This window comes from Phaethon aethereus (assembly GCF_964289735.1).
Source record: "Phaethon aethereus genome assembly, chromosome: 1".
Lineage (NCBI taxonomy): Eukaryota > Metazoa > Chordata > Aves > Phaethontiformes > Phaethontidae > Phaethon > Phaethon aethereus.
Window position 1 is genome coordinate 63,259,110 of NC_138575.1, and position 27,981 is coordinate 63,287,090.

General features: G+C 36.3%; 1 protein-coding gene across 1 annotated transcript; it reads left to right on the forward strand.

Annotated features, from left to right (window-relative positions):
* Nucleotides 1-2,292: 2,292 nt before the first annotated feature.
* NUP37 (nucleoporin 37) lies at nucleotides 2,293-27,359 on the forward strand (the record flags this gene model as incomplete). The annotated part of the gene is made up of 9 exons (XM_082010072.1): nucleotides 2,293-2,448; nucleotides 4,710-4,834; nucleotides 5,818-5,890; nucleotides 11,930-12,024; nucleotides 22,002-22,092; nucleotides 24,591-24,772; nucleotides 25,279-25,329; nucleotides 25,709-25,802; nucleotides 26,579-27,359. 9 exons carry the CDS (start codon nucleotides 2,293-2,295, stop codon nucleotides 26,690-26,692), a joined length of 981 nt encoding a protein of 326 aa, XP_081866198.1. The 3' UTR covers nucleotides 26,693-27,359.
* Nucleotides 27,360-27,981: the final 622 nt, after the last annotated feature.

Consider the following 27,981-nt stretch of genomic DNA (forward strand, 5'->3'; position numbering starts at 1 on the left):
CTTGTTCTGTCCTGAAACACAGTTCCCTAACACCAGAGTGACAGTACAGGTGCAATACCCATACCGTTTACTTTCAGAACATAAAACCAACCTTACCCCTTACTCCATCTAGCTAAGGCACAGCCTACAGCAGGGCGGGGTTTTTTTGGTGTTTGGTACAATAAGTAAAAATGATGAAGCATGGGAGAGGGGCAGGGAAAACAGGAGACAACAGGTAACAAGACTGTAACAGCAACTGCAGTTAACTCTCCAAAACGTCTGAAGGGGATAACCTACTTTAGTATTTTACGTTGACATGAACGAAACATGCGGGCCACAGAGGATGAAACAGGAAGGCAAGTGCAAGTCAGTGTGGGGCAGACAAAAACCTCTCCGGAAGCGTTTCTCCCTCCCCCACCCGAGAGGTTTCCAAGGCACAGGACCTGTCACTCGGAGCGAGCGCCCAGCGAAACAGCCCGAACAAGCCCCAGATCCTAAACCCTAAGAGCCGACGTTACCATTACCGCCACCGCAGCCCCCGTCCCACTCCCCTAGCTGAAAAATCCCGGCTATGGCCGCCTCAGGGTCCCCCCCCTCACCACGGTCCAGCCTTTCGCAGCTCCCCCGCCTCTGGTGCAAGGCGAAGCCGCGGCACCCCCACGTTTGCCGAGGAGGACCACGGCCTTTGCAGGCTGGCTGAGGCACTCCTGCTTTTCTAGCGGCGCTACCGGTATGACCGGGAGGCTAGAGCCACTCGCGCGGCCTGCGTGTGACACGGTGTGAATATCTAACTGCCCTCACCGGCGGTTTAAATTTAAACCCTGCGCAGCGACCCAATTAGAGAGCCGGAGACGTTGACCCGGAAGCACAGGGTGGCTGGTCCTGGGGTGGGAGGTGCTGCTAGCTGTTGGCGGGAGAGTCGGTGCCGGTGGATGATTTGGGGCCGCAAGAGGTTCGTGTGAGGCGGGGGTAGGGGGGGTGTCTCATCCCGGGGTGAGGGGGAACTCGGAGCTTCTCCCGGTCAAACCCGGGAGCCGGGCCGGCCTAGCCGCTGTGCGGACGAGCCCGGGTCCTTGCCCTTGCCTGAGGACCGGGTAGCGCTGTGGGGCCGACACAGTCTCTGGCAGCTTCGTTCAGGAGTTGCAGCTGGGCCCTGAAGGGAGAGGGGGGCGTGGGGGTTAACAGGCACCCACACGGCTTAGTTGCCCGGGTTGTATTTCCTAAAGGAATGAAGCTAACAGCATTCCTGGTATTTTACCTTAAAGCTGGTCTGGTGGCCTGTGTTTGTGGAAGGCTTTAAAGGCGGAGAACTCTGGGTAGGGTTAAAATTGGCGTTTGGCCTTAGGAACATAGCTGTACAAGTTATATGGCTAAAGTATTTATGTTAATGTGGTGGTTTGTCGCATTAATTAGTGAATAAACATTGCAACCATGGAGACCTGCTTTGCATCTCAGTGATTCTCGTGTCAAACCTGGGTGGCTCCCAAGCAAAACATTCAGTCTTGGATGCTGAGACCTTCAAATCGTTAACACAGCAAAATCTGTCAAAGGTTTGAGATTTAAAGCTGTTTTTCCACGTGGTGTGTAATTAAAGGTCTGATTTCCCCAAAAGGCTTAAACTACTGCCAACTCTGTACTGGGACTAAAAGGAGTGATTCTGAAGTCACTTGTGCATCTCAGCCTCTTGTATTCTAGCACAGGAACCTGCTTTTCTTGGAAAATTGGTTGAATACAGTAAAGTATAAGTTCTCTGGCACACAGAGGTGTAGGTGCTCCATCTGCAGTTGGGGTGGCTTAAGTCATGAAACCTTGTTTAAATTATCATGCATGATAGTGTTCTCATTTACAGTTTTGCAGCCTTGATTAACTCTGCTTTTAGTTAGACACATATAGTCTTCAAAGACATACACAAGTAAAGCAAATTTGAAGGTAGTAATGTATCATTTTTTGTCACTAGGTTGAAAATTTAAAAGTTCTGTATGTGACTTTTATCATGTGTACACTTGTGCAGTGCACAAAATCTATACTTAATGCTGGTCTGTAGAGACAGCTTTGCTTGTATGTTTGTTACATTAGTTAATCTTTTGATTGATGAGACTAAATGCTACATCTAAAAAGAATGAGCTTAAGTGCAGCTTTTGTGTTCTTAAATATGATGTTACAGGAAGTTTTGATTTGTTGTGCCACAAATACCTTTTACATTATTTATGCAAATGAGTAATGCGTGCTTTTTAATACTTTCTGTGTAGGAATGTAGATTTTCATCCTGGAGAAGACATCACTTTCACGATACCTTAACTTAGTTCACTGAAAATGAAGCAAGATTCTACTAGAAACACTGCTTACACTGTGAATTGTGAAGACTATGTGCACGTGGTAAAATTCAGTCCATTTGATAGTGGAGATGCATGTTCCCTCATTGCATATGGTGGCAATAATTATGTAGTTGTTGGGACATGCAGATTTCAGGTTAGTTTGTGTTATTGTTGATTTTATTAGTTGTTTCTTGAAACTTACTTGGCCAACACCTCTACTACACAAAGACCCTAGCTGCTTTCCTGTTTCCTCCCCTCCTTCTGTAATCAGGGGAGGATTTTACTTGTTTATTACATTAACAAGTCTGGGATATTTGTTTTTAAAGAAAATATAAAAGTATATAAGTAAAATACACATTGCTATAAATTACCATCCTGCTGGCATAAAGTTCCTTTTGAATAGAATCATAGAATGGTTTGGGTTTGAAGGGACCTTAAAGATCATCTAGTCTGACCCCCCTGCCATGGGCAAGGGACACCTTCCACTAGACAAGGTTGCCCAAAGCTGCATCCAACCTGGCCTTGAACACTTCCAGGGAGGGGACATCCACAACTTCTCTGGGCAACCTGTTCCAGTGCCTCACCACCCTCACAGTAAAGAATTTCTTCCTAATATCTATTCTAAACCTCCTCTCTTTCAGTTTAAAACCGTTACCTCTCGTCCTGTCACTGCACTCCCTGCAAAGAAAACAGGAGTGCTCTAGTGGAAGAGTGATCCCATTTTAGTATCTCTTGCTAATGTTGGTGACAGCTGAGAACTTAAGTGTGCAACTTTGGAAATACGTGACTGAATATTTTCTGTACATTTTTCTTTATCATCACCGGGTAATTGGCTCTTTTTTTGCAGTTACATTTGTTCTATGTACATTTGCTATTTAGAATAAATTATCTTCTAAGGCTTTCAGCTAGCCTGCAAAGCACCAAAGGTTACAGGTACTTTCAACTTTACAACTAAAATTTCTATGTTAATTTTATAGATATTTCTTTTAAGGAAAGATGGTAGAAATAATTACCTAATATTTTTTTTTTCTTTTCTCAATTGTTTTTGTTAGAGATCACTCTCAGACTGTTAGAAACAGTAAAATATGTTTTCTTATTTTGAAATTTTTTAGAGTTGTCATATTATGAAAGTTTTTAAAATGTAAACCATTGTGTACTGCATATTTTTATACTGTATAAGACTTTTTTAATTAGGGTTTTGTTTTTTTTTTTTTTGCCTAGATGCTTGAAAATCAATAGGAGACAACTGGAATTATTTTTGGAGTCTGTTTTTAAGCTTTTTTTCTTCAACTCACCTCTATTTTACAGTGTTAATTTTGTACTTTATCTAATATGAATAACAGCGTAACTGATCTTTTTATTATTATTATTCCCGTAAGTCTTATTGTTGGAAATTTTCTGAAAAGCACCTAGTGCTAACTGAAACTATTGTCATCTGTATTACCCTCTTATCTTGTGTCTGGTGTAGGTCTTAATAATGTACTAATTAAAATTTTGACAACCAGTGGTACAAGGTAGTTTTTCTATAATTTTCATATCCTCCCTTCCCTTCCACTGAGTATCTCAATGACTCCAGTAGGAGAAGTAGGGGGAAGTAAAGTAAAGAAAGTAGGGGAAGAAAATGGTGTTCTTGCTCCTTGCTTCAAGAAGCATTGAAAAACTCTGGATAATTTCATGCTTCCTCAGCTAGGTTCTTCCTAGCCTCTACATTATGCAGAGGGCATACAGAGAGGTTCCTTACCTCAAAGCAGAATCACGACATAGAGAAAATTTTGTAGAAATAACCTTTGAGGTGCACTATTAGATGTTTTGAAAACTTTTAAAGAGGTCAAGTGATTGACTAAATCCACAACCCCAACTCTTGTTTCATCTTTCCCATCATCCAGTGTGCTTACCAGTGGGAAGAATAGACAAATTAGTAATTTATGTCATGCTAGATGAGGGTACCTTTCTAGCTCCTGCTGTTTGAAGAATATTGTTCTGGAAGTGCTAGTATTTTTCCATAGTATGAAAACAGCTTCAAAAGAGGATAGCTTTAATGATGTGCTTGCTTTTGTTCTCGTTTCTTCGCACTGCAGTGTGTTCTTACTTACCATGCTGTTATAAGTGTCTTTAGTTGTATCTGTGAGGATATTGCTTATACAAAGAACGGGCTCAGCATCTTTGTATGTAAAAATCTGATTTTTGCGCTCTGCATTGGCCTCTGCCTTGAGACAGCAATAATTTTATTTATTTTTAAGTACTTACATATTTCAGGTTAATACTTTATGTTCCAGGTTTTTACTTTGAGCATGTTACAAGCTAAAAAGATCCCAGGAACATGTAATTTTGAAAGCCTTTGAAATTCGTATCAGTCTGAATTGTTAGAGTCATTAAGACATTGTTCTGAATTAGCTAACTACAATATTTCTATAGGAGGAGGATGCGGAAGTGGAAGGCATGCAATATAAGACACTAAGAACCTTTCATCATGGAATCAGAGTTGATGCCATAGCATGGAGTCCAGAAACTAGACTTGATGCTTTACCTCCCCAGATAAGGTACTTCTAATAAATGAGTACAATGAATCCCTGTCTCTTATCTGTTTTTCCTAATGCCCTAATATTGGACTAAATTTAAAGCTTATGGGTGAAATGTAACCCTTTAGAAGTCACCGACGAAGTCTCTGAACACTTCAGTAGAACATTTTCATTCTTAGAGTCATTCTTTTGTTGGTTTTTTTGGTTCTGTTTCTTGTGCCTCTTGCCCCTCCCCCCAGTGAACTAGCAGTAAATAATTGTTTTCCTTATTCATTATTTTAATGGACCTAAAATGTAGTTAGTTCTTTCTTTCTACATCAGTGAAGAAGGAATTCCTTTAAGAACTTTACTAAGGATGAGACTATTGTAATGGCCTGCTTTATAAAGCTATTTGTAATGGTCTGCATTGTATAGGCTGTGTTTAGGAGCAAGTCAGAGGCTATTTGTGAGACCTGTTGAGGTATAAATCTAGAAAGGTAGTTAACTATTAAATATGCACTTAAGAATCAAAATGTTCTCAAAAGAAGCTTGTAAGCCTCTTCAAAATTATGATGGTTGCTTACTGCTGCATTTTTATACAGTCTTTTGTTTAAAATATGCTACAAATTGGTTTATGTGTTTATGTTTTGGTATTTTAAAATGCTGATAATGGGGTTCTTTTTTGTGTGCTGTGGCTTAACTGCCACTGAAACTTCCCTTGGAAGAAGTTATGAGAGGTATTTCAGATGATTCAGATTTAGTTTTGTAAAATGTTTTGTGTTTCTTTCCATGAAAAAGTATTCTTGGCACTTGACACATGCTATTTTGTAGATAAGTTTCAACTGTAACTCTGCTTGTTGCAAAAGCAGAAAAATTAAGATAGAAGCTTATGTGGGTTTTTTTTTTTTAATCTGAATTTTCCTTTGCATGTCACTTTGCAGGTTTAAACTGAAGGGAAACTGATAAAAAGTCAACTATTGCAGTGTTAATTGACTGAAGGGCTTTTCTTTGTCTGTTGAGTGTAGGTTTTGTACTGCGGCTTCTGATAGGAAGTTAAGGCTATTTACTTCAGACTTGCAGGACAAGAATGAATTTAAGGTAAGGGCAACTAAGCTTATTTTTAAAAAATTATTTAGTCTTTAGTGAAGCCTAATCTTTAACTGCCCCTCTGGCCTATTTTGCTTAATGTACTGTATGAGAGAGAGCACTGAACTGTGCCAGATCCTATATCCATCATCTCTAGGGAAAATCGTTGTATTGTATATACCTTTCTGTCTCTAATGTGGGAATAACTGTAACTATCAGCTACGTGATCTTTTGATTTAAAAGTATTTATGTAGCAATTTAACCAAATTGAAGAAAAGCAAGTAGAAGTGTATGGATCATCTAAAATATACTCAGAGTGTTCTACAGGTGAATTTCAACTTGGATACAGTTCCTTTATGTAGAAACCTGTAACATTTTATGTGGTGTTGGTTATTGGACTCCTCTATGAGAAAAACAAATTTAGTAATTTATCTTTCATGGGGAACTGGAGGTAGCAACTCTTTCAAACAGTAGAAAATTTAAAGAAAGAATACTGAATTTAGTACATAACTGCAGGCAGGTACACTAAACATGCCCGTAGGCTGTCACTGGCTTATTTCTAAGACAGAAACAAAGGAACTGTCTACTTCAAATACAATTTCATTTCCCTTTCTTTCAGTATAGATGGTAGTGTTCTTAAACAAGCAATATAAAAAAAGCCAGGTCTAAATACTGTATTCTCTTTATAAGCTGAAGATTGGTTTTCTGGAGATCTCTTTTTTTTGCAAGACATGTCAACTCTTATGTCACTTGGATGTGTATGTATTCTTCAAAATTTTGCCTTTGAAACAATGTCCCAGTCCAGGTACTCATATTAATTAGATGTTTGTGCTAACCAGTTTGAATTTGTTTTGTTGAGGTCTCAGCCAAGAATAAACAAGGCTAATTAATACTAAAAAATAGGGGGAGAGTGTTCCTTCTTTTTTATATAATGCCTCTTTTGGTGAGAGTTGTGTTTTTAGTATAAAGGAGAAAAGGAGTGAAAAGGAAACGAAGTGAATTGTAGATGTCACTTACGTGGCCATACTGATAATGGAATGAAAAAAGGCATGGTATAAGAAGTAAAGTTGGATGTTACTAAAACACAAAACATCTTTTATTTAAAGAAAATACTTTTTATGTTACTTCACACATGCTCATACCCTTAATTTCCTTCTTTCACGTTTGGCCATCTTACATGGCTTTGTCACCCAGGCAGTGGGATAACTGACATAGTTACAATCAGCTTGGGTGGCCCTTCTAACAAAACATTTCTAAAAGTTCTTAATGCTGTTTATTTGTGAGTTAATGTCTGTCATTCCTTATTAAAGTTATATATTTATATGATATGTTCCAGTATTGTGATATTGCAGACAACAGGCTTTAATTTTAAGTTGTGAATTAAATCTTTTAACTTCTTAGCAGAGTGTAAAGTTACTTATTAATTATGTATGTCTATTGCAATGTTAGAAATTTATAGAACTGTTTGTAAGCACACAGAAGAGAGAAAGGATGAAATCACTAATAACTGTGCAGATGATGGATGGTTAGTAAGTGGAAATAATAAAATGTGGGGATGAATCTGGTACTACAGGCTCTATTCAGCTCAGTTCAGCATCTAAATTCTAATGGTTTTATTTATTTTGGATTAATAAAGGACCTGATGGACTGTCTGCTAAAATCAATGAGAAGTCTCTTGACTTCAATGGACACTGATTCAAGCCATGGATGAGCGTGTTTTTTCCACATGTTTAGTAAATATGAAAGCTGTTAATTATTTTCATTGCGGGTTAATTAATGATGAACAGTTCTATGTGTTTTTGCCAAAAACTGAATGTGACAGCTGTGATAGTTCATAACTTTCATACCACTTCCTGTCCCTATGTCATCTGGTCCTCAGCAAAAGGTATTCTGCTATACCTTCCAGAGTAGACTTCATGTCTACACCAGCTTTCAGACTCTACACATTGATGTGGGATACAGCCCAGATTTGACAGTAGGAATTACCAATGGGATCTGCCATTTTGTTCATTAGGAACTAATTGCTTCCAGAGGAATAATCAGTATTATAACTTCACACAGACACATCTTTGACAAGTCATTAGCTTAAACTTTTAACATACAAGTTCAAATAAGCACGTTTATTCTAATGAAGAATTCTAGTAAGCTGTTTATTACTGAATCAGAATGAGATTACAAACAACACACTTCTAAAATAACAGTAATTTTGAATATACCCAATGAGATGATTCTTTTCTAGCTTATTATCAATGCATTATCTGTATTACAACCAGAGAAGCACAGGGGGCAACTCAGTAGCACAGTCTGCTGAGTGCTATTTTTACAGAATAGAATTCTCTTCATGGGTTATTGTTTTCCCAGTTCTGACAAGATTTTTTTCTGGTATCTGACCAATACAAATGACACTTTAAAACATGCACTTCTAATTTAGGGGAATTTATTACATAGCAGTTTTGACTGGATGCCTAGAAATAAATTTGAAATGCCACATTTACATTTCCATTAAGATAGCAATTATTTTTCATACAAAAAGTTTGTTGGAGAACTAATTCATCTACCCTTAGGACTTCTTTCTACACAAAATGCTCTTGACTAGCAGTTATAAACTTCTACTGCAAAAGTATGTTCATTGAATAACACATCAGAATAATTTTTATGAGAGATAGTGAGTATAGAGATCAGAGAGCATTAATACAACAGGTCCTGGACATTACAATGTGGTATTTAGGCTGAACAGCCACACCTGTAAGTACTGGAGGTATAGAAGTTATTTTGCCCAAGAAGGAAACAAGCAGTTACAATATCTTGATTATTTGATTCCAGTTGATATGAATAAGCTCCTCCAGTGTCTAATGTAGACAGAAGGACCATAGAATTTAATTTTTGTCAGCTGAAGATGCCATGGATGCTGCTTCATTTTTGACACTACAGAAGCCTAAACATCGTTTGATGCTTATGCAATACAAATTAGAATTGTTGGTTTGAATTTAACAGTAAAGCCATTACCTCTGTTTATGCCAGCTCCATCACTGGAATTAACAGTCTAAGTAAACTTCATTAAGGATGTACTGAGACTGAGGAAAAAGTAAAAATCTATATTGTTACTGGGTCAGACTTGGTCTAACGTTGAAAATAATCAGAAAACAGCTAAAAATACACATTTTTACCTGAGAGTGAGGAACTAATTAGTGAAAAGGAAGAATGACGACTAGTGTGTTTATATTGGTGGTAATGTTGTCTTTGACACTATCTTCTGGGGTTTTTTTGGACAAAAAGTGTGGAAAATACTTTCTGTGGGTAACCATCTTAATTCCTTATATAGGAATACCTTATACCTACATACTTCTTATCAAGAAAAAAGTAACACCTAATTCTATTCACAAAATCTCTGATGTTCACAAATACTTAGTGACCTGTGCTGAACTGGCTTTCAATAAAGTTTGATACAGTGGTTTCTTAGTAATAGTCAATTGATACCTCAGAAAGGCTATTTCATAAACTTGAGGTTGAGCTCACGATGAACACATGGAAGTCTTTGATCCATTGTACGGTACACACTTTACACATGGGATTTTCAGGAGAGGTACAAAATGTGCAAACAAAGCTGAAGGAAGTATGTGATTACAGTCAAAATGTAATCTCTGAACATTTTGTCTTTTGTAGTAAACAGTTAGTATGTGTTGCTTCAGGAGGGATAGACAGAGTAATCTTACTCTGTTTTCCCAGTGGAAAAACTGTCTTGATGTAATTATCAACAAGAAACTTGAAGCATACTGAGTTTTCCATTACTTTGTCAACACAACTAATCCGATATTTATGGGTTGGATCAAGCCCAGAACAACAAACAAAAGGTAAAATATGACTGATGGATCTTCGTGAAATCTTTTTCTTCTTTTGAGGTTTTCACTTGGAAATGAATTGTGGCTTCCTTCTCCTGCTTCAAATTCTGTTTAATAAAAAGCATATTTCATCAGAACAGTAGAAGTAAAATGAGGCAGGATGTTTGAATTCAGAATGCTGAAAATTTTCAAAAGACTTGGCATTTCTGTCTAAATAGTTTAGCATCATCTTAGGATGTATTAGTTCTAGTATAATCCACTAGGTTTTAATAAAATTATGAGCTATTAGAAAAAATTAAGTTGGCTGCTGAAAATGTTTCTGTATTGAATTGATGAAGCATTCATAAATTTTTTTAGAGAGGGGTATTTAGTTATTGTGCATACTTGAGAGATATTTTTTTTAATCAGTTCTGCATTTGTTCCTCAGAATAGCTACATTTAGAGAACAGATAGTGTGTTTTCCTTTCAGAAAACTGCGGAACTGGTTGTTTTCATTTGACCATGTTTTCCTCTGCAATCTCTCCATGACATGCTATTATCCAGAGGATATTTTTGTCTCCTTTTCATGACACCTTGCTGGGCAAAACAAGAGCAGCTATGCCATGAGACTTAATCAGTGGGACTGAAGAGGATGGAACAGTAACAGACACATCTACACAAGGATGTGTGCCTGGCATAAAAGTTTAAGTGAGATTTCTGTCAAACAGACCATAGATGTAGTTAATGAGAGAAAATATGGTGTAAATCCTCAGATGGAGCAAACCAGTATCTTAACTGGCTACTGATTTTCTAATGAGACCAGAGATGATTTATTCATACCTAGCCCCCATGTGAATGAATTTGAATGTACTTTAAACTTTGACTGGACTCTGAATTAGATGAGTTTTACATGCTTGCTTAATGCTAAATGTGTATAAGTTTTTTCACTTAAGTGTTTGAGGATACCATAAACCTCAATAGATTACTTATGTCTGTAGATATGTACAAAACACTTAATAGAATTGAGTAAAAAAGGTGTTTTGGTATTATTGCCAAGATAGCTGAAAAAGCCTTAAAAATACGTAAAAATAATCTAACTTTTAATTTTTACTAAAACCGGGTTTTTGCTTTTATTCAGAAAAGCTATGCTGCTACATTGGTTTTTGTTATAGATTAAGTTATTGTCAGTAGTTTGAAATAAAAATGTCATGATTAAGAAGCTTCAGGCAAGAACAATTACACAGTAATGAGGTTCCCTTTGAAATTACTTTGTGCTGACTGATAAAACTGTAAATGTTTCCTTTTGAGTGACGGTTCACATGTACATTCACACCATGAGTGCTCCTATCCTGTTATTTGAGAATGGATCATCTATTTATTCACAGTACAAGAAGAGTGTGCACTATACCCCATTTTTTCCTCTTCAGCACAACAACATATAAAGCAGGGAGCACAAAGCACTGTGTTCTTCTCAAATGTTTAATAGAAATTGTGCTTAATTGCTAAGGTGTTGTATGGCTTGCTTGGTTTTGCTTGTACTGTTGTTCCTCATTTTTGGTTTTCTTAAAGTCTTCAGTGTGCATTGTCTTCTGTTTCATCTTCTTTCACTGAGAGTTTTTTCACTGTTTGTTTTTCTAAAGGTAGCCTTTTGGCCTGCCATCTTTAGTGGACATATCCTCTTCGGCAATTTGTGCTGACTGCTTAGAAAAGGGCATATACTAGACAAGTGGCTGGTTTATTGCTCTTTCAGGAAAAACCTCTCTTGCTGCTTGCAGGAACCTCTAGTAAAAACTACTGTTCAAAGCTAGGAGTTACTTACCCGTAATGAGAGTTCTTTAAGATATGTAGATCATGCATACATTCACTTCCTGCTCATTCTTCTCTTTCTTTCTGGATTTATTATCTTCTACCTTCAAAATTCAGTGGTTGAAAGGAGGATAAAAAGTTCTGGTGCGATTCACTGATCTCTGTTAAACAAGAGCATCAAGCTGACCTCTGTGGTAACTGCAAGAAATAGTGGGGGGTCCTTTCACTTAACAGTATGAATCTACACATGAATTAGATATTTTAAAGAACTCCAGTTACTGATAAGTACTTTTTTTACCTTCCATGTAAAATGATAGCTTTATCTTAACACTGGTACATCTTTCCTGTAGTGGATCTATTAAATACATTGTAGACTGATGGAACAGTCAGCTCTAAGGTAAAAGTATTTCTTTTTTCTGGTTGGCAGACATTTGATGGCCACTCAGATTACATTAATGATCTGGTGTTTGCTCCCAAAGAAGGTCAAGAAGTTGCAAGTGTAAGTGATGATCACACCTGCAGGTATGCATTTTGTTAAATCCATTAATGAAACAGTAGTATTTGGCTTTTTCTCAGTGTGTATGCTTTATGCGCTTGCTTAAATAAATAAGCATTTATTTCTTTATATATTTTTAATGGGCTTTCATAGCCCACTAACAAGACTAGTCCACTAACAAAACAGCAAGTGGACTAGTCTTGTTAACCAAGTTGTGGACTGGCTTTTTGTTGTGTCTTGCAGGTTGTCTTTTTTCAAAGCAACATTTTGAACTAACTAGATACAATGTGAAGAAAACTGTTCTGTCTTGGCATTATGTACACTGTAATTCTTCCTGCTGAGGCAGGAATAAAAGGCATGAGAATAGGAGAAAGAAGACCTGCGTAGCTCAGCATTGAACTGTACAGACCCTCTCTATCCATTCTGTCATGACATGAGTCAAGTTTAAAACCAATATATGTATGTGAACCTGTCCACTTACCCAAATATATAAGCCTTACTAGGAGGTAGCATTACATAGCTGAAGGACAGTACCATACTAACAACACTGGTACTGGCAGCTTATAGTACCATTATTATAGCTGCTTCAAACCAATGTATTTAGTTATTTGTAACTGGAAGCAAAAGGGAAACATGGTTAAATACTTCGAAAAACACTGGTTAAGGTTTTGTAGTACAGGAGTTTTTCCTTATCAAAAGGTCCGCCATCCCCCTCTTCTAGTAGTGGACACAAACTTTAAAGCTGCTCTTCTTATCCCTCCAATGCAGCTCACAGTCGGAGAGATCAGTAGGGCAGCTATGCAGGCTTTGCAAGTCATTGCAGTAGCAGCAAGAGACTTGAGGAAGCATAATCTTTGACTTTTCTTTGTAATGGCTGTGATAATTCAAAACTTGTCTCGGTTAAGGAACTGTTTTAGTTTTTTCTCTAATTATATGAATTATATATTTGCTCTTTGAAGTTACCACCATATCAATTCCTATATAAATGACCAGGTAGTACTCAAGTGAAAAATTGCTTTTACCCCCAAGCCGTCTTCTACCTGCAAAGAAAATAATAGCTCTTAAAATGATTACTCTGTGTTTGAGATTTTGTAGAGAGTAGATCATCAACGGGTATAAATCACAGCTTTAACTGAGCTATTCTGTTGTACATAAATTGAAAATCTAAAAGGTCTGTGATTTTAACACCCCTGAGGAACTCAGAAATACTACTTTGACCTGTAGTCAGATTTTCCATAGACTATCTGTCCATATTCCCAACAAAATCATTAGGAATGAATAGTAGAAATGTATGACTTATTCATAGCTTGTTCCGATTTATTTCCTATCCTTGATTTCTTCATTAAATCTAAACTAGTACTGGGCTTATTCAGCAAAGAGCTGTTGGAACGTGTGGCCTTTTTTTGTTTATTTTATGAAATGCTCAGTGTTCCTGAGATGAAAGAGAAGTCTTTTAAAACCAGTAGTCTAATTAATACTAAATTAAAAGGAAATTAAAATGATATCATTAATGTATACTATCAAGATTTCAACTTAGTAACTCTGAAAGACATTTTATGCAGTAAAGCATAAAGTCTTTGGTTAAAAGCCATGGGAAGTAAGTAGGATTTTTTTTGGCTACTTGAGTTCTTATTTTTTTCCATTCATGCATGTTGAGCATGAAGACTTTTTATTGAATTTAAAGGTTACGCTTTCAAAACTAATGGAAAATGCATTCCCTGGGACTTACCAAAATCATTCCTTACTTACTGTGTAATTTGCTTCAACAGTAATGTAAGAAGAGGAATAATTCTTCTCTCTCTACTGAATTTCTATCCTGAAATTGTTCTCGGGATACACCATCTGTTAATACCTTTGGAATAAAGTTCTAGAACAATTAGTACACAAACATGAAGTTTTGAGCATTTGACTATTGTTCTGTTAGAGTCCCACTTTTTATCTTAATAATGTCTTAATACAATCTTAATAATGTCTTAATACAATGTGTCCGTATGTAAAAATTTATACAAACATGTAAGGAATGATTTTGGTAAGTCCCAGGGAATGCATTTTCCATTAGTTTTGAAAGCGTAACCTTTAAATTCAATTTTAGAAGTCTTCATGCTCCACATGCATGAATGGAAAAAGTAAGAACATGTCAGATACTGGTTGAAGAGGCTGTGGTGATGTATTCAATGTTCTTACCTTTAAATTTCGCTATGTCATTCAGGAATTCTTGGTTTTTGCACATAGTCTTTGTTGGCCTTGTTCATCTCACAACACAAGACTATTTCCCAGCTGTGAGGTACAACTGAATTAAAAATACTGTTGCATAAAAATAATTGCAGTAGCCATCTACGTTAAGTAGTTGTGAATAAAAGTGTTGTGTGCATTCATAGGCAAGTGAAGAGGTATTGGTATGTAAATATGCTGTATGCTTATGTATGCTTTGCACTGAGAATCTCAAAACTAACATAACCTTAAAAAGAATTGCTTTTCTGAAAGAAGAGACCTTTGGAAGACGCTTAAAACCCACCGTGTTAGAGTTACTCACAACTGTATTTCTATTAAAGATAAAAATCTCTGTAGCTAAAATTACATCTGCAAAGTTGATTCAAAAATTCAAATCCTGGGTCCTAAATACAGTATATTACTTCCTTCATTTTGTCCCAAGGATGGCTATGTTACAAGACAGATAAAGCTGTTCACAAGCTTATAGTTAATTTCTATCTTTGGCAGGATATTGTAATTTTCAAATTTTGCTTATTTTATACAATATATATAGTAAACTAATATTGATGAACTCGCAGGATAGTTTCTTGTGTTTCACTTTTTTACTCATTTCATAATTGCTTTACTCTTTCTTAAAAAATAGAAAATAAAATTATTTTTAAAGTTTGATTGTGAAATTTAAAGAAAATGGTAGAAGATTGGCAGAGGAAATAGCTAAAATAACTACTGTTATATTAAACTAAAATTTGAATCAGTTTTATTGATGTCATACATGTTAATACTGAGTACAACTGAAGTAAAAATAAATAAAAGTAAATATCTTGTGTATACATTAAAAAACCCCAACAACTTAGGGTATTTGTACATTCTGCTGAAAGCCAAACTTGGTCATGATAGGAAAAAAAAAAGTAAATTACCTCTTGGATTTAATCTAATTGTTTCTTTTCAAATCTAGGGTTTTTTCTTCATGATCTACCTTTCATATGTCAGTTTCAAAACTATATAATATTTATGTGTAATTAAAGTAATTTGCTTGTCCATTTCTTGGTATCATAAGAGCATGTTTAATGAATAAGAAAAAATCTTTTAGGATAGCTTTAAAGAATATTTAATTTCATTCCGTAAAATTATAAAGCATTATACACTTTGAACATTTGCATTATGTGTAGGAACATGCGCATCCGACTTCGCTAATGAGAACTGTGTGCAACTCCCTGTGCACTACTCATAAGGAATAAAAATATTGCTGGCTTTTTTGTTATGATTTTGAAAGACAATATAGGAGGCTGCAGGGATTCAGATCTACAAATGATTTTGTTCTGATACATAACGAAGCCTCTGCAAAAAGAATATAGGAAATGTTTGGAAAACAGCACAAGCATAACAGACACCCCTCCACTGTTGGTAGTTTTTGACACCATCTGATGTTTCTTGAAGTATTTCATGCAAAATACCATCCTGGTAAAACCCACTAGTCTCATATGCATGCTAAAAAATAACCTCTGACTGTTAAAAGGTTAATTCAGTCTGACTGATAACCACCTCGTACTGCATCCTCATATTGAATTGAAAGATTACTGACAGTATCAGGCCCTTAATAATAGCAGCATGGCAATTTCTTATGATCATCAAATGCTGGATTGGCTTGTATTTTAAAAAGCTGAAAAGGACTTGCCCATGCCTCTTTCTCGCTCCCTTTCTTTTTTTCTTTTTTTCATTAGTCCTTAAGCTACATCATCTTCCTCTCTTTTTGTGTGTGTAATAGAAAAGAATATGCAGTTGACTTATCTCCCACTTTATCTGTGAACGTACTTGCCCTTTGATTCCTTGCTGAGTTCTCTTCAGTGACTTATGCCATGGCTCAATGTTGCTTCATAGAGAAAGACTGTGAATTTATTTATCAGTCACTGCCTCCTCTGTTGCACATAGCGCAAATGCCGCTCCATCAGGCAGCCAGTTTTGGTCCCTGGACGGGGATTTGGGAGAAAGGTTTGATATCACTGGAAACTAGCTTAACTAAAGTCTCAAAATTTATTGTAGCATTTCACGTGTTTTTAAGGTTTTTTAATCTGTAATGTATTTGTTTACGTGGTACTCATGTCTCAATTATTTTTGTGTAGGTCTTTCTCTAGACAATATGAAGGAAAGCCAATGGTAACTTGTTTGCTTTTCTTTGTCTCTTTAATGTGTTGCCAGCACTTGTTGCACTTGAGCCTTACCTTGTTAATTCAATTTCAGGTTTTGGCTATATTGAAAAGTTGTCATTCTCACAAATAAAATATAATTTTGGAGGCAGGAATAAGTATCTTCCCATTCCTAGTGCACTAAATTATGGGGTTTTGCCAAAATTTTTTTAAAAGGTATCTTATTTCATGTTGTTCTGTCTTTATCTGTTTGTTGTGATAGAATTTCCCAGTGTCTAGTCTTTGACATTCCACATTTTTTGAATGCATCTCTGTTTGTCCTCCAAATGTAGTTTTACGCAATTTCTGTTATACTTTACAGCTATGATGCAAGTATTAACCAACAGCTTCTGTTGTCCTTCACAGTCACTATGCAAGTATTAACTGGTCTCCTGTTACAGGATCCAGTCAGCTTAAAAAAAAAAAAAAAAAAAAATCACTTTCCAAATCAAATATTTGGAATGTTATTTCAGTCTGGTCTTAAGTATGGATGAATAAGACATTAGTTGGGGAGTCTTCAAAATATGCAGATGAAATGGTAGCTATTTCCCATGTGACGCATTATGACTTACGTTAAGGGTCACACAGTCCTAGCATTTAGTCTAGCCTATAAATTGTTCTAAATAGAAGTTGTTGCATTAGATTTGTGTAGCAGTTACCTTGTATTTTAGAAATTCATTGGCAGAATTGTAATTGAGTTTCTCAGTAACAGTCAGCCCACAGAAGCATATAGTTTTATGTCTTCATGGGAAACAATAAGCTGATAACGCTTAACAGCTAATTTTTCTTTGGTTGAAAGGATACAGCTGAAGCTTCACATTTTTGCAAATACACTGCTTAGTCTCTGGCTTTGCTTTAGATAACTTCAGGGGGTTTTCAGTAGTAAGTAGCACTGTGTATTTCTTAGACCTCTTTCTGAGTGTGCATGTTCTGAAATGCTTATTAGAAAAGTACAGTCAGCTGAGATGCTTCCATAGTAGTGAACATACATGTGCAGTTCCCCTGCTTCTCCTACTTCTACCACCGTTGCAGGGGATAATCAGAATTACATCCCACAGTTACCAGTGAAAAATAAATCAATGCTTGCGTATCCAAGTAGATATTAGAAGAAGCTAGAGGGTAACATGGATTTTAAGCCAAAATCTAAAAGACACTAATTACTAATTCTTTAGTAATAGTTAGTAACATTGACATTTCCTTTGACCACCAAAACAAAATGGTGAATATGGGTCAGCTTTCTGAAAGAGTATTTACACATTACTCTATGAAAAGGCTTTTATTTCATGGATCAAAAATAAGTGAAGGAAATGCTCTACAGGCACAGATTTAGGAAACTCTATGCTGAGTCAGGAGATAGTTCAAGTGCTAGGCACCCCAGATGAATTTCCCCTTTCTCTCACTGCAACCACTTTTGTGGCTTGTTTCACAGTGTGCTGATTAGGGAGTTCTGCTACCTAGTTCTGCAGCGGTGAACTGTTAGTTGGGCAGTACATTATATTACCTGATTTATAAAAACTTAAATTCTTTATTTTGTCAGCAAAACAAAATCAATTACTAGAAATTATCCTTAATATTACACCTTTCTCTTCTTCTGAATAGCTACAGGGGATTTCGGTAATCCACTTCAGCCTTCTGTTCTTTCATGTCCTACGTAGTATTCTCTTCGGATCTTTGATAACCACCTCCATATGGAGTTGGCAGAAGACCTGAGACAAGGCCAGTGTTGGTTGTATTCTCCACAGTGTTAATTGATCTGTTGTCCTGGTTTCAGCCAGGATAGAGCTGGTTTTCTTCACAGAAGCTAGTGTGAGACTGTGTTTTGGATTTGGGATGAGAAACTGTTGATAATGTGCTGATGTTTTGGGTTGTTGCTGAGCAGTCAAGGACAGTCCAGCTTCTTGTGCTGGCCTGCTAGCAAGGAGGCTGGGGATGCACGGGGAGCTGGGAGGGGACACAGCTGGGACAGCTGACCCAGCCTGGCCAAACTGATATTCCATACCATATGACGTCATGCCCAGTACATAAACTGGAGTTGGCTGGGGAGCGGAAATCACTGCTCGGGGATGGGCTATCGATCACTGGGTGGTGAGCAATCGCTGTATTGGGCATCACTTGTTCTTGTACATTCCTTTGTTGGTATTATTATTGTTGTTTCCTTCTTTCTTTCTGTCCTATTAAACTGTGTTTATCTCAACCCATGAGGTTTTTTTCCTAATTCTCTCCCCCGTCCCTGTGTGGGAGGCGGAGTGAGTGAGCGGCTGCGTGGTGCTTAGTTGCCGGCTGGGGCTAAACCACGACATCTGTGCACTTCCATTTTCTTTTTCTGAGATCTTCCTCTCCTCACTTGTTGTGGTCAGTGAGGAACAACTTTGTTGTGTGATCTCTGTAACAGGAATCTCTTCCTTCTCCATAGTCCTCTAAGCTTTTCCAGGGTGATAGTATTTTCCTCACACGTGGAAGATGTCAGATGGAGATATAAAGAAACATCAGTGAGGTGTATTAAAGTTAGATATTATTAAAAAAAACCAAAAACATGCTGGACATTTTTAAGAGTAGGTCAGACAGTAATCTGTGAGTAATGGTTCAGGTATAGCTGATCATGCTTTGTGGTTGGGAATGGTATCAGATGTCAAGGTTTGTTCTAGCCCCCACCCCACTCACTAAAATTGTTGGAAATCCTATGTTAAAAGAATACTTTTTTTTACTTTCATCTTCTGGGGATTTGAAAAACACCTGAAGGTTGCAATAGAGTTTTTTTCTTTTACTATTGTAAATGATGGGCTTTGTTCAGTTAGGATTTGGTTTTGCTCTCTAGTTAGAATTATTCAGAATTCAGAAGGTTAGAATATAAAATAAGGATCATCTCCACTGCCATAAGACAGGTTTTCAGATGTTCTAATGAATGCTTTGCCAACTTTAATAAAAGTCCATTATGTGATAAAATTACTGCACATATGCAGCATGTCATCATCCATATTTGTGCATATGACATACAATATAGTTGTTCCCACACAGTCTGAGTATCTTTGCACTTTGAGATAACTGCCGTTGTCATCTGTTTGTTTAATCACAGGATGTGAGTGACAAGAGAAATGTACTAATATCTGAAGAATTTTCTTTAACAGTATTTGCAACTATCTGTATTTTGTGTTAGTTTAAATTTTGTGAGCACTGCAGCATATTATTTCTCAGTTCTTAGTTACTTTAAAAATAATAAATTTCTGAGCAGATTACATATTATTTTTGAGGCTTTATATTATTCAAACTTTGGCCCTTATTTCAACTGTGGTTATTCAAACCTGTCTCCTTTAAATTTATTGTGTAAGCTTTTTTAAATATCAAAAAAATACCACAAGCCCAATAACAAGTCTATACAACAGTGGTTGATTGGGGGGAAGGAGGGAGAAGAGGGTGACACATAGCAGGGTTACAAAAAATAAGGATGTTTGGAGAAAAGTAGACACTAGTTTGCTTTGGTATAAAATCATGGTAATATTAGAAAAGTTTCAAGGACTTTGAACGGGAGGCAAAATGCTCAGTCTTTTTGGATTGATTTACATGATAGGAATGTGGACAAAACTAGAGGGGTTGTTTTAGCATCTGTAGCTGATTTGGTTACAATTACTGAGTAACTGAAATTCAGTTTGGCTAATTTTTGGTCTTTGCACATTTTTTACTTGGGTTAGTCACAAAGAAATATTGAAAAGAGTTAATTGAACACATATGTAATTGTAAACTTCCATACCAGCATGGACTTGATGCAGTCCGACAAGGATCTATTTTGATAGTCTTGCCTGGTTTGTTGTTGGGGTTGTTTTTTCAAAACTAAATGATACCATCTTTGTTATCAATAAAGAAAGAAGAAAGAGGGGCATTTATCCTTTTTTCTTTCCTCCTATACTGTTTGTTACTAACAATCTTACCATTCTTACAAAGTAACAGATACAGTTTTGTCATTTTATAAATAACAAAGTTAGGGAGGTAGAAAGCATAAATTTCTGTCTCAACACCTAATAACCTCACTCACTTCAGGGAAGGAAACATGATGGCATGCTCCTTTGGCCAAAATGATTCACCGTCTTCTGTTATATCATAATTTTCTCCCTGCACAGTAAATACACATGGAAAGTGTTGATTTGACTTGGACAAATCTACAAGGCAAAATTTTTGGCAGTAGAAGAAAGTATTGTATGTTTCTAAATTACCTAATCAAGTAGATATTTCATTTTTTAAACTGTTGTCAGGTTTTTGTTTTGACTTTTTTTAATAAGGACACTGATCCTTCAAGATTAGAGACGCTGCGTTTTCTACAGGGAAAACAAATATTTGATCTGTTGTGGTTTGGCATAAGAAAACAACATTGTTCATTAAATATATTTACTTTATTCCCATATATTTTGTCTAGACTTATGATGTATTATTTAAGAGTTTTTTGAAATCTCTTAAATATAAGGCTCTAAGCACCCTGGTGAGATATAAACTAAAAACAGTCTGGAGGAAGTCAGCAAAAATCCTCTAGAATAAACAATAATAGTACATAGCCACTCTAACTCAAAAGACTGGGCAGAACACTGCTTAAAAAATTGGCTGTTTCTATGGTTTTATGTGTCAGGGAGGAAGGATATATGTGTGTTTGGGTGTGAAAATGCATATAAATAGTATGCAGCCTTGTGGTTCAGACTGATGTTCAAAACTGTGATGTCTTTGTCCTACAACTGAGCTACTGATTTTGTAGGAAAAGAGGCAGTTGAGCAGTGGCTGTGAGGTAAAATAGTCTCGTTTGGTTTTGTTGCATCTTATAAATTAAGTAGCTTCATGGCTTATTAACACTCCTATCGAGTGCATCCAAAGAAAACTCGCTCATCACCTAACCTAGTTTTGGTGTTCAGTATACACTTCCCTATCAATCCATATTGCCCAAATATTGTCAATTTTTAAATTTTTTTTTAAACTGCTTGATATGTACTGTAAGTGCTTCTAAAGGAAAAGATTAAACTAGCACATGTGATTTGTTTGTTGAAAGCTTGCCACGATCCTTTGTGGGCTAGTGTTACCTCTGCCATAGACCCTTTTGTTTGCCTTAGCTTCATTTTATTTTCTTTTATTTCCATTATGCAATCTTGTCTTACCAGGGAAAAAATGGAAATGCATTTGTTAGACAAGCAAAATACTTTAGTGCATGGTCTTATCCTTTACATGGTAATGTGGATGATTTTAAGTTGCTTGGTACTTCACGCTAGGTTGCTTGTATTAGACCAACACTGACCTTCCTGCTTTGTATTGTCTCTGTTATTTATGGTATAGTACAAAGGCTGTAGTGTTGACTTATGAATAAAGTGGGAACGAATCACCTACATACCATGTCTAGACAGATAAACTTGTCAAATTATTTGGATATTGCCCTTTTAAATGGGGGCTCAGCCTAGTTTATCAATGTTAAAATACATTATCTTCAGCACTGATTCTTACTGACTATTTGAAGTGATAAAGCACAAACACTATTTCATGTGGTCACTTCCTTTGTGAATGTATAGAGGCACTGAAAGTTAATGTATATAAATGGCAATAAATAGTTTAATACATTGGGTTTTTTTTTTCTGTTGCTTTAGGGTCTGGGATTTGGAAGGAAATGAGAAGGCCCATTTTGTTTTACGTTCTCCTGGAATGAGTGTTTGCTGGCATCCTGAGGAGGCTTTTAAGGTTGTGTGTTCCAGCTCTTCACCCTCATCACCTTTAAAATAACAGGAGGGTGGACTTACCTGAACTATGAATCTTTGATGCTGTAGTAGGATTGACGTTTGGGGAGATACTGTACATTGTTAACTGGGTATTCGTTGGATCTGCTAACGTGAAGTCACTGTAAATGAATTCTCATTCTTATCGTTTTACCCTCAGTCCCTCACTCCTCCCATCAGAAATATTCCTTCTTGATTATATACATCATTACAATGTTGGTAACTATTCTGCTGATGGCATATTAACTTATATTACCAGAGAAAAATTCATGTTTTTCTCAGTCATGGTAACATGGTTCACCAATAACAGAGACTCTTATAAAGTATGCCAAATTTTGAAAAGAATCTCTTTGAAGTTAGCAAGGGATTTTTTTTGTTGTTGTTGTTCTTGCATGGACTATTATGAAATATGTGCTGAAGAATCAAAACAAATCAATAAACTGTGATTTTATACTTATCTGTTTATTGTACTGGGGAGGATTAATCAGCTGATATATACCAAAATGTTCAGCTTCATTAATGTTCTAGTCCTTGCAATCTTGGATTTATTATTCCTGTTGTGCCAATCAATAACTGCCTTAAGCAGCTCCAAATAGTTGTTCAGATTGCCACAAAAACACACACTTTAAACAGAGAAAAGCAGTCAAATAAGGTATCAAAATATTTACATAGCAATAGGGAAGAAGGATCTCTATTCTCACCATACTTTCCACCAATATCAATATCCGGTCCTTCCTAAGAAAACTAGGAAAACTGTTGATTCAGGTGGTATCACAACTGAATGTGTTTGCTACTCTTTGCTACTGGGCAACTTTGTAAGCAAACAAAATTACTAGATTAGCCCAAAAGCATTGCAATGCGACACCAATCTTACATCATATTATCTTGTCTTTTCTTTGACCCTTATCAAAGAGTAGGCACAGGATTTTATTTTTTTTTAAAGAAAACCCCCTTCAAAAAGCTAGTAAAACTTCAGAGGCCAATGGTTATTAAAAAGCTTATTGTAGGTCAAAGTGCTTATTGCGCCTTTAGTTTGCAGTAGAGCATGTTTTAGTGACAGCTTTCTTTTTCCAAACAAACTTTTTTTTGGAAGGCAAAGTTTTTGCCTTCCTTAATTATTTTTCATTACTATCTGAGAACCATTGTCTCCTCATGGAGAAAAGCTCTTTCATCGTTTAATCAGAAAGCTTTTTGTACAGTACTTAATAAACAACTACTTGAAGATATTACTTTAATCAAAAAAGTTCAGATAAAATCTGTTGCAAACTGTTACAGGATGAAGCAAGAGATAGCATATAAATTCAGTAAGTGTGAATCCAGATTCTACAATTACACTGATCAATATTGTTATTTCCTTGTACAGCACTATGTCTGTCAGTCAGTTTTTTGTAGTCAGAACAGGAACTTGAAATTTCATTCTAGAAGAGTAACTTTTTGATTTACAATTCTAAAAGCACAGTGCATCTGTGGTTAAGAACTGGTGCTTCTAAGCACCAAAATTATATACATAGATATCTAAAGAAAAATAATGTAATCACTATGTATAACAATGTGACAGTAGTATAGATTAAAGTGCTTTTTATTTATTGGTGGAAGAGTGTTCAGGAGAATGTTTTAGGGTACAAAATGAAAAATTGTACCTATTTTAATATTATTAAGATTTCTTGAAAGTATGCTAGGTTTGCTATAGAGTAGAATCATAGAATGGTTTGGGTTGGAAGGGACCTTTAAAGGTCATCTAGTCCAAACCCCCTGCAGTGAGCCCCATTTAAGTACTGGAAGGCTTCAATAAGGTCTCCCCAGAGCCTTCTCTTCCCCAGGCTGAACAACCCCAACTCCCTCACTCTGTTCTCACAGGAGAGGTGTTCCATCCCTCTGATCATTTTTGTGGCCCCCCTCTGAACCTGCTCCAACAGGTCCATGTCTTTCCTGTGCTGAGGGCTCTACAGCTGGACGCGGTACTCCAGGTGAGGTCTCACCAGAGCGGAGTAGAGGGGCAGAATCACCTCCCTCGACCTGCTGGCCACGCTGCTTTGGATGCAGCCCAGGATACAATTGGCCTTCTGGGCTGCAAGAGCACATTGCCGGCTCATATCCAGCTTTTTGTCTGCCAGTACCCCCAAGTCCTTCTCAGCAGGGCTGCTCTCAATCCCTTCACCGCCCAGCCTGTATTGATACCAGGGGTTGCCCCAACCCAGCTGTAGCACCCTGCATTTGGCAGTGTTGAACCTCATGAGGTTTACACGAGCCTATTTCTCAGGCTTGTCCAGGTCCCTCTGGATGGCATCCCATCCCTCAGGCATGTCAACCGCACCACTCAGCTTGGTGACTTCTACAGACTCGCTGAGGGTGCACTCGACCCCACTGTGTATGACATTGATGAAGATATTAAACAGTACTGACAAAATTATTAAGACTCATTACGTGCTAAGTTTACAATGTTTATTAATTTCTCTTTAACAGCTGATGGTAGCAGAGAAGAATGGAACAATACGATTCTATGATCTAATTACACAGCAAGCCATTCTGTCGCTAGAGTGTGAACAAACACCCCTGATGTCAGCAGACTGGTGTTTAAAAAATACTCTTAAAATTGGAGCAGTTGCTGGAAGTGATTGGCTAATCTGGGATATCACTTGCTCCAGGTATTTTTATACACATGACATAGGTTTTGTTATTCTCTTAAACAGTACATGATGAGATGTGGCTGCTTTGCTTGAATGCACTGTGTATTATATCACCTATTCAGTAAATGAAATTGAAAGTGAAATTTCAGGAATTATGAAATCAATACAGAACATCCCCTGGCATTCTTTTTTTTTTATCTGATAAAGAGAACATTGTCTTTTTGTCCATTTGATACAGCACCTCACTACTGTTTACCTCTCACTGTAAATTCTACATGTTTGTTAAAATTTCATTCTAAGTCATAGATACCTAATTATTGAACCATAATAAACTGGATAACTATTTCAGTTTTCCTACTCCAAATTGAGACATAAGCTGCAGGAGTGCTCTGTTTTGCCTCAGCTTCTTCACAGAGAGTAGACAATGTGTCCCCTTCACTGTTAAATGGTACATGCTTTTGATACTTATTGCATGAGCTGTAGTTGTTTGCAGAACAGTTCTTTACCCTGAATGTCTGTTTTAGTTATCCACAGGATAAGAGACCTGTCCATGTTGATCGAGCCAGATTATTCAGGTATAACTGTTGTCTCTATTCTGTGGTTTTAGTCTATATAAATCGGTGTACATGCAAAGAGTAGTTTGTTTAAGGACCTGGCTGTGTCTCACTTAAATAATTTTTAGGGTGATCTGGTCTATAAACTTTAAAATTTGTGAATTACCTACATTTAGTATATATGTGTAACATTCCCATGATTTTTTTCTGTTTTATAATAACATGCATATAGGGTTGTGGGTGGTGAATAATTTACAAGCCAATTCTCTGAATTTATTGTTCTGGTGTTAGTGGAATATTTGACAGCATCACACAGTCACAAGGGAGAGAACTCCACTTTGTGTGCACTTCTGATAGTCTGCTAAGGGTTATTTGAAAAGTATGTTCATTTTATTCATAGGTGGTCCCAAGTGAGTGAAAATCTGTTTGCAACCACTGGATATCCAGGAAAGACAACTACTCAACTGCTTGTTCATCATTTAGGACATCCTCAGGTAAACTTTTGAGTTCAGCTTTTGACTGGAATTACATCTGTTCTCTTCAAATTAGCCTTATAAATAGTTAAAAGCCACAGTTAAAAACTAGCCCAAACCCTCCAGAAATGCTGCTTGGTCTACCTATTTTGTTTTGTTTCATCATGCTAAGGGAAAAAAAAAAAATCACACCAGACTTAACCTGCTATTTTAAAAGCTGCATCATCTGTATGTTTTATTTTGCTTTGCCTTATCAGTGCTAAGGGGAATAAAAACACATTTAACCTGTTACTTAATAAATTTTTCAGTATTTCTAGTTCTAAAGAGGCTAAAAACAGCTTTTTTTGTAATTTACAGATTTAAACTAATTCTATTTTAAATAATGAATAAAAATGTATCTAGAGACAATGAACACAAAGCATAGGAAATATTTTGGTTTTGTTGGAGTTAGTATACATTTGTAATGCTTACAGTAAAAATACTACCTCCAAACATAGTAGTTGTGAGTATGCTTAAATTACAGGAACTAATTTCATTAGAAAAGGTTTCTAAGTTTGAAAGCATGCCTTTAAAATAGTAATAGTGAAAATAGCTGAAACAATTTGTTATCATGGAATATTGTGCTGTATCTTACTTAAATGTAGTAAGTAGATACTGGAACTAATCAGATTTTTCATTTGGATTTCTGTTGTATTTAAACTGTATTTGACTATACAACTTGGTATATGTGGTATAGAAATCACTTATATGGTACGTTGTATTGATATTTCTTTCTCTCCCTTTTTTTTTTTTGAAAGCCCATTCTTACTGGCACTGCAGCTGTAGGATCTGGTTTGACATGGCATAGAACTCTTCCATTATGTGCAGTTGGAGGAGACCATAAAATTTTCTTCTGGGTAACTGAAATGTAAAATAACCATTTGCCTTCAACATGAAACTTTACAGCATAATGTCTCTTTTCTAGTAAAACGAAGGAATGTACTCTCTGTACTGGTATTTATTCACTTGGCGAACATAAGAAAAGAATAAGTAAAATACGAAACATTTGTGTTTTATTTTCAGCTTGCAAATACAAGAGCTTTTGTAAAATCAGTTATCATACGTCTGATACTTGGTTACTTCCCTTAAATAAAATGTACACTTTTTTAACATGGTATTTGGTGTGAAATGAATTTTTTTAAGGTTGTTTTTTTTTTTTAAGAGATCTTGTATGCAGTAATCTCAGTCTGGCAGTCTTGCTTAGGTAACACAGCTCAAATACTTTGAAATTGTCCAGAATACCTACAGAAAGAATATCTGTCTCTGTATTCGCTTTCCTGATCATCACTATCTTATAAGAAAGAAATGCAATAATGCACTGTCATAAAATGTTGTCTGTGAATGTATTTGCTGAATAAACTAGTTACCAATAACACTGAAGAAGCTAATGGTATAATCGAAATGATAATTTTAAGAAGTATTATTTCTCTTAAGATGACAGAGGGATTTACTTCAAGTATGCCAAACAGCATGTGGGTTTTTTCTGTTTACAGCCTTTTACAGGAAAATCAAAGACATCCTGCTTTCTAGAAGCGTATTTTTCTTGTCCCTCCCATACAAGACCCAGAAATGAAATAAAAGAGGAAAGAGTAAAAGACAGAGGCAGCTCCTGTCTTCAGTATCCTTTTTGCATGCTTTTGCAAGTGAAGTGAGATCAAAAAATTCAGCTAGTGTAACAGCTGTTTACAGCATAGTAGCCATCCTTATTAGCAGTAGATAGATTTTTAAATGCTCTTTTGTTGTCCCTATTTATGCTGGACACATACAACCAATTCAGAATTAAGACAGCAAAAAGTGAGATTAGAGTCACCCCTGTTTTTTATTTCTTACAATTTCTTTTCCTTCAGAGATTTTGCTTTCCAACTGCCACCAAAATCTGCCTAAAGGTGAATGTAAAGTTCCTCATAGATAAACCTATATTCAGTATTGTCTATTGAATCTCATTCTTTGTATGAGAAAGGACTTAATTTCCTAAAGGTTTTAAAGTTCTGTTTATTTTACTCACAAAGGTGTTCTACTGACTGCCCACTTTAAAAAGTCAAATGTGTAAAGCAGTCCTCTAAGGCTTGTTTTGGAAAAGTTACTTTCCTTTTTTTCTGTTAAGTACTATTATACTTCTAAAGCATGTTCATCTAATGGCGATACCTGTTAAGGTTTGTAA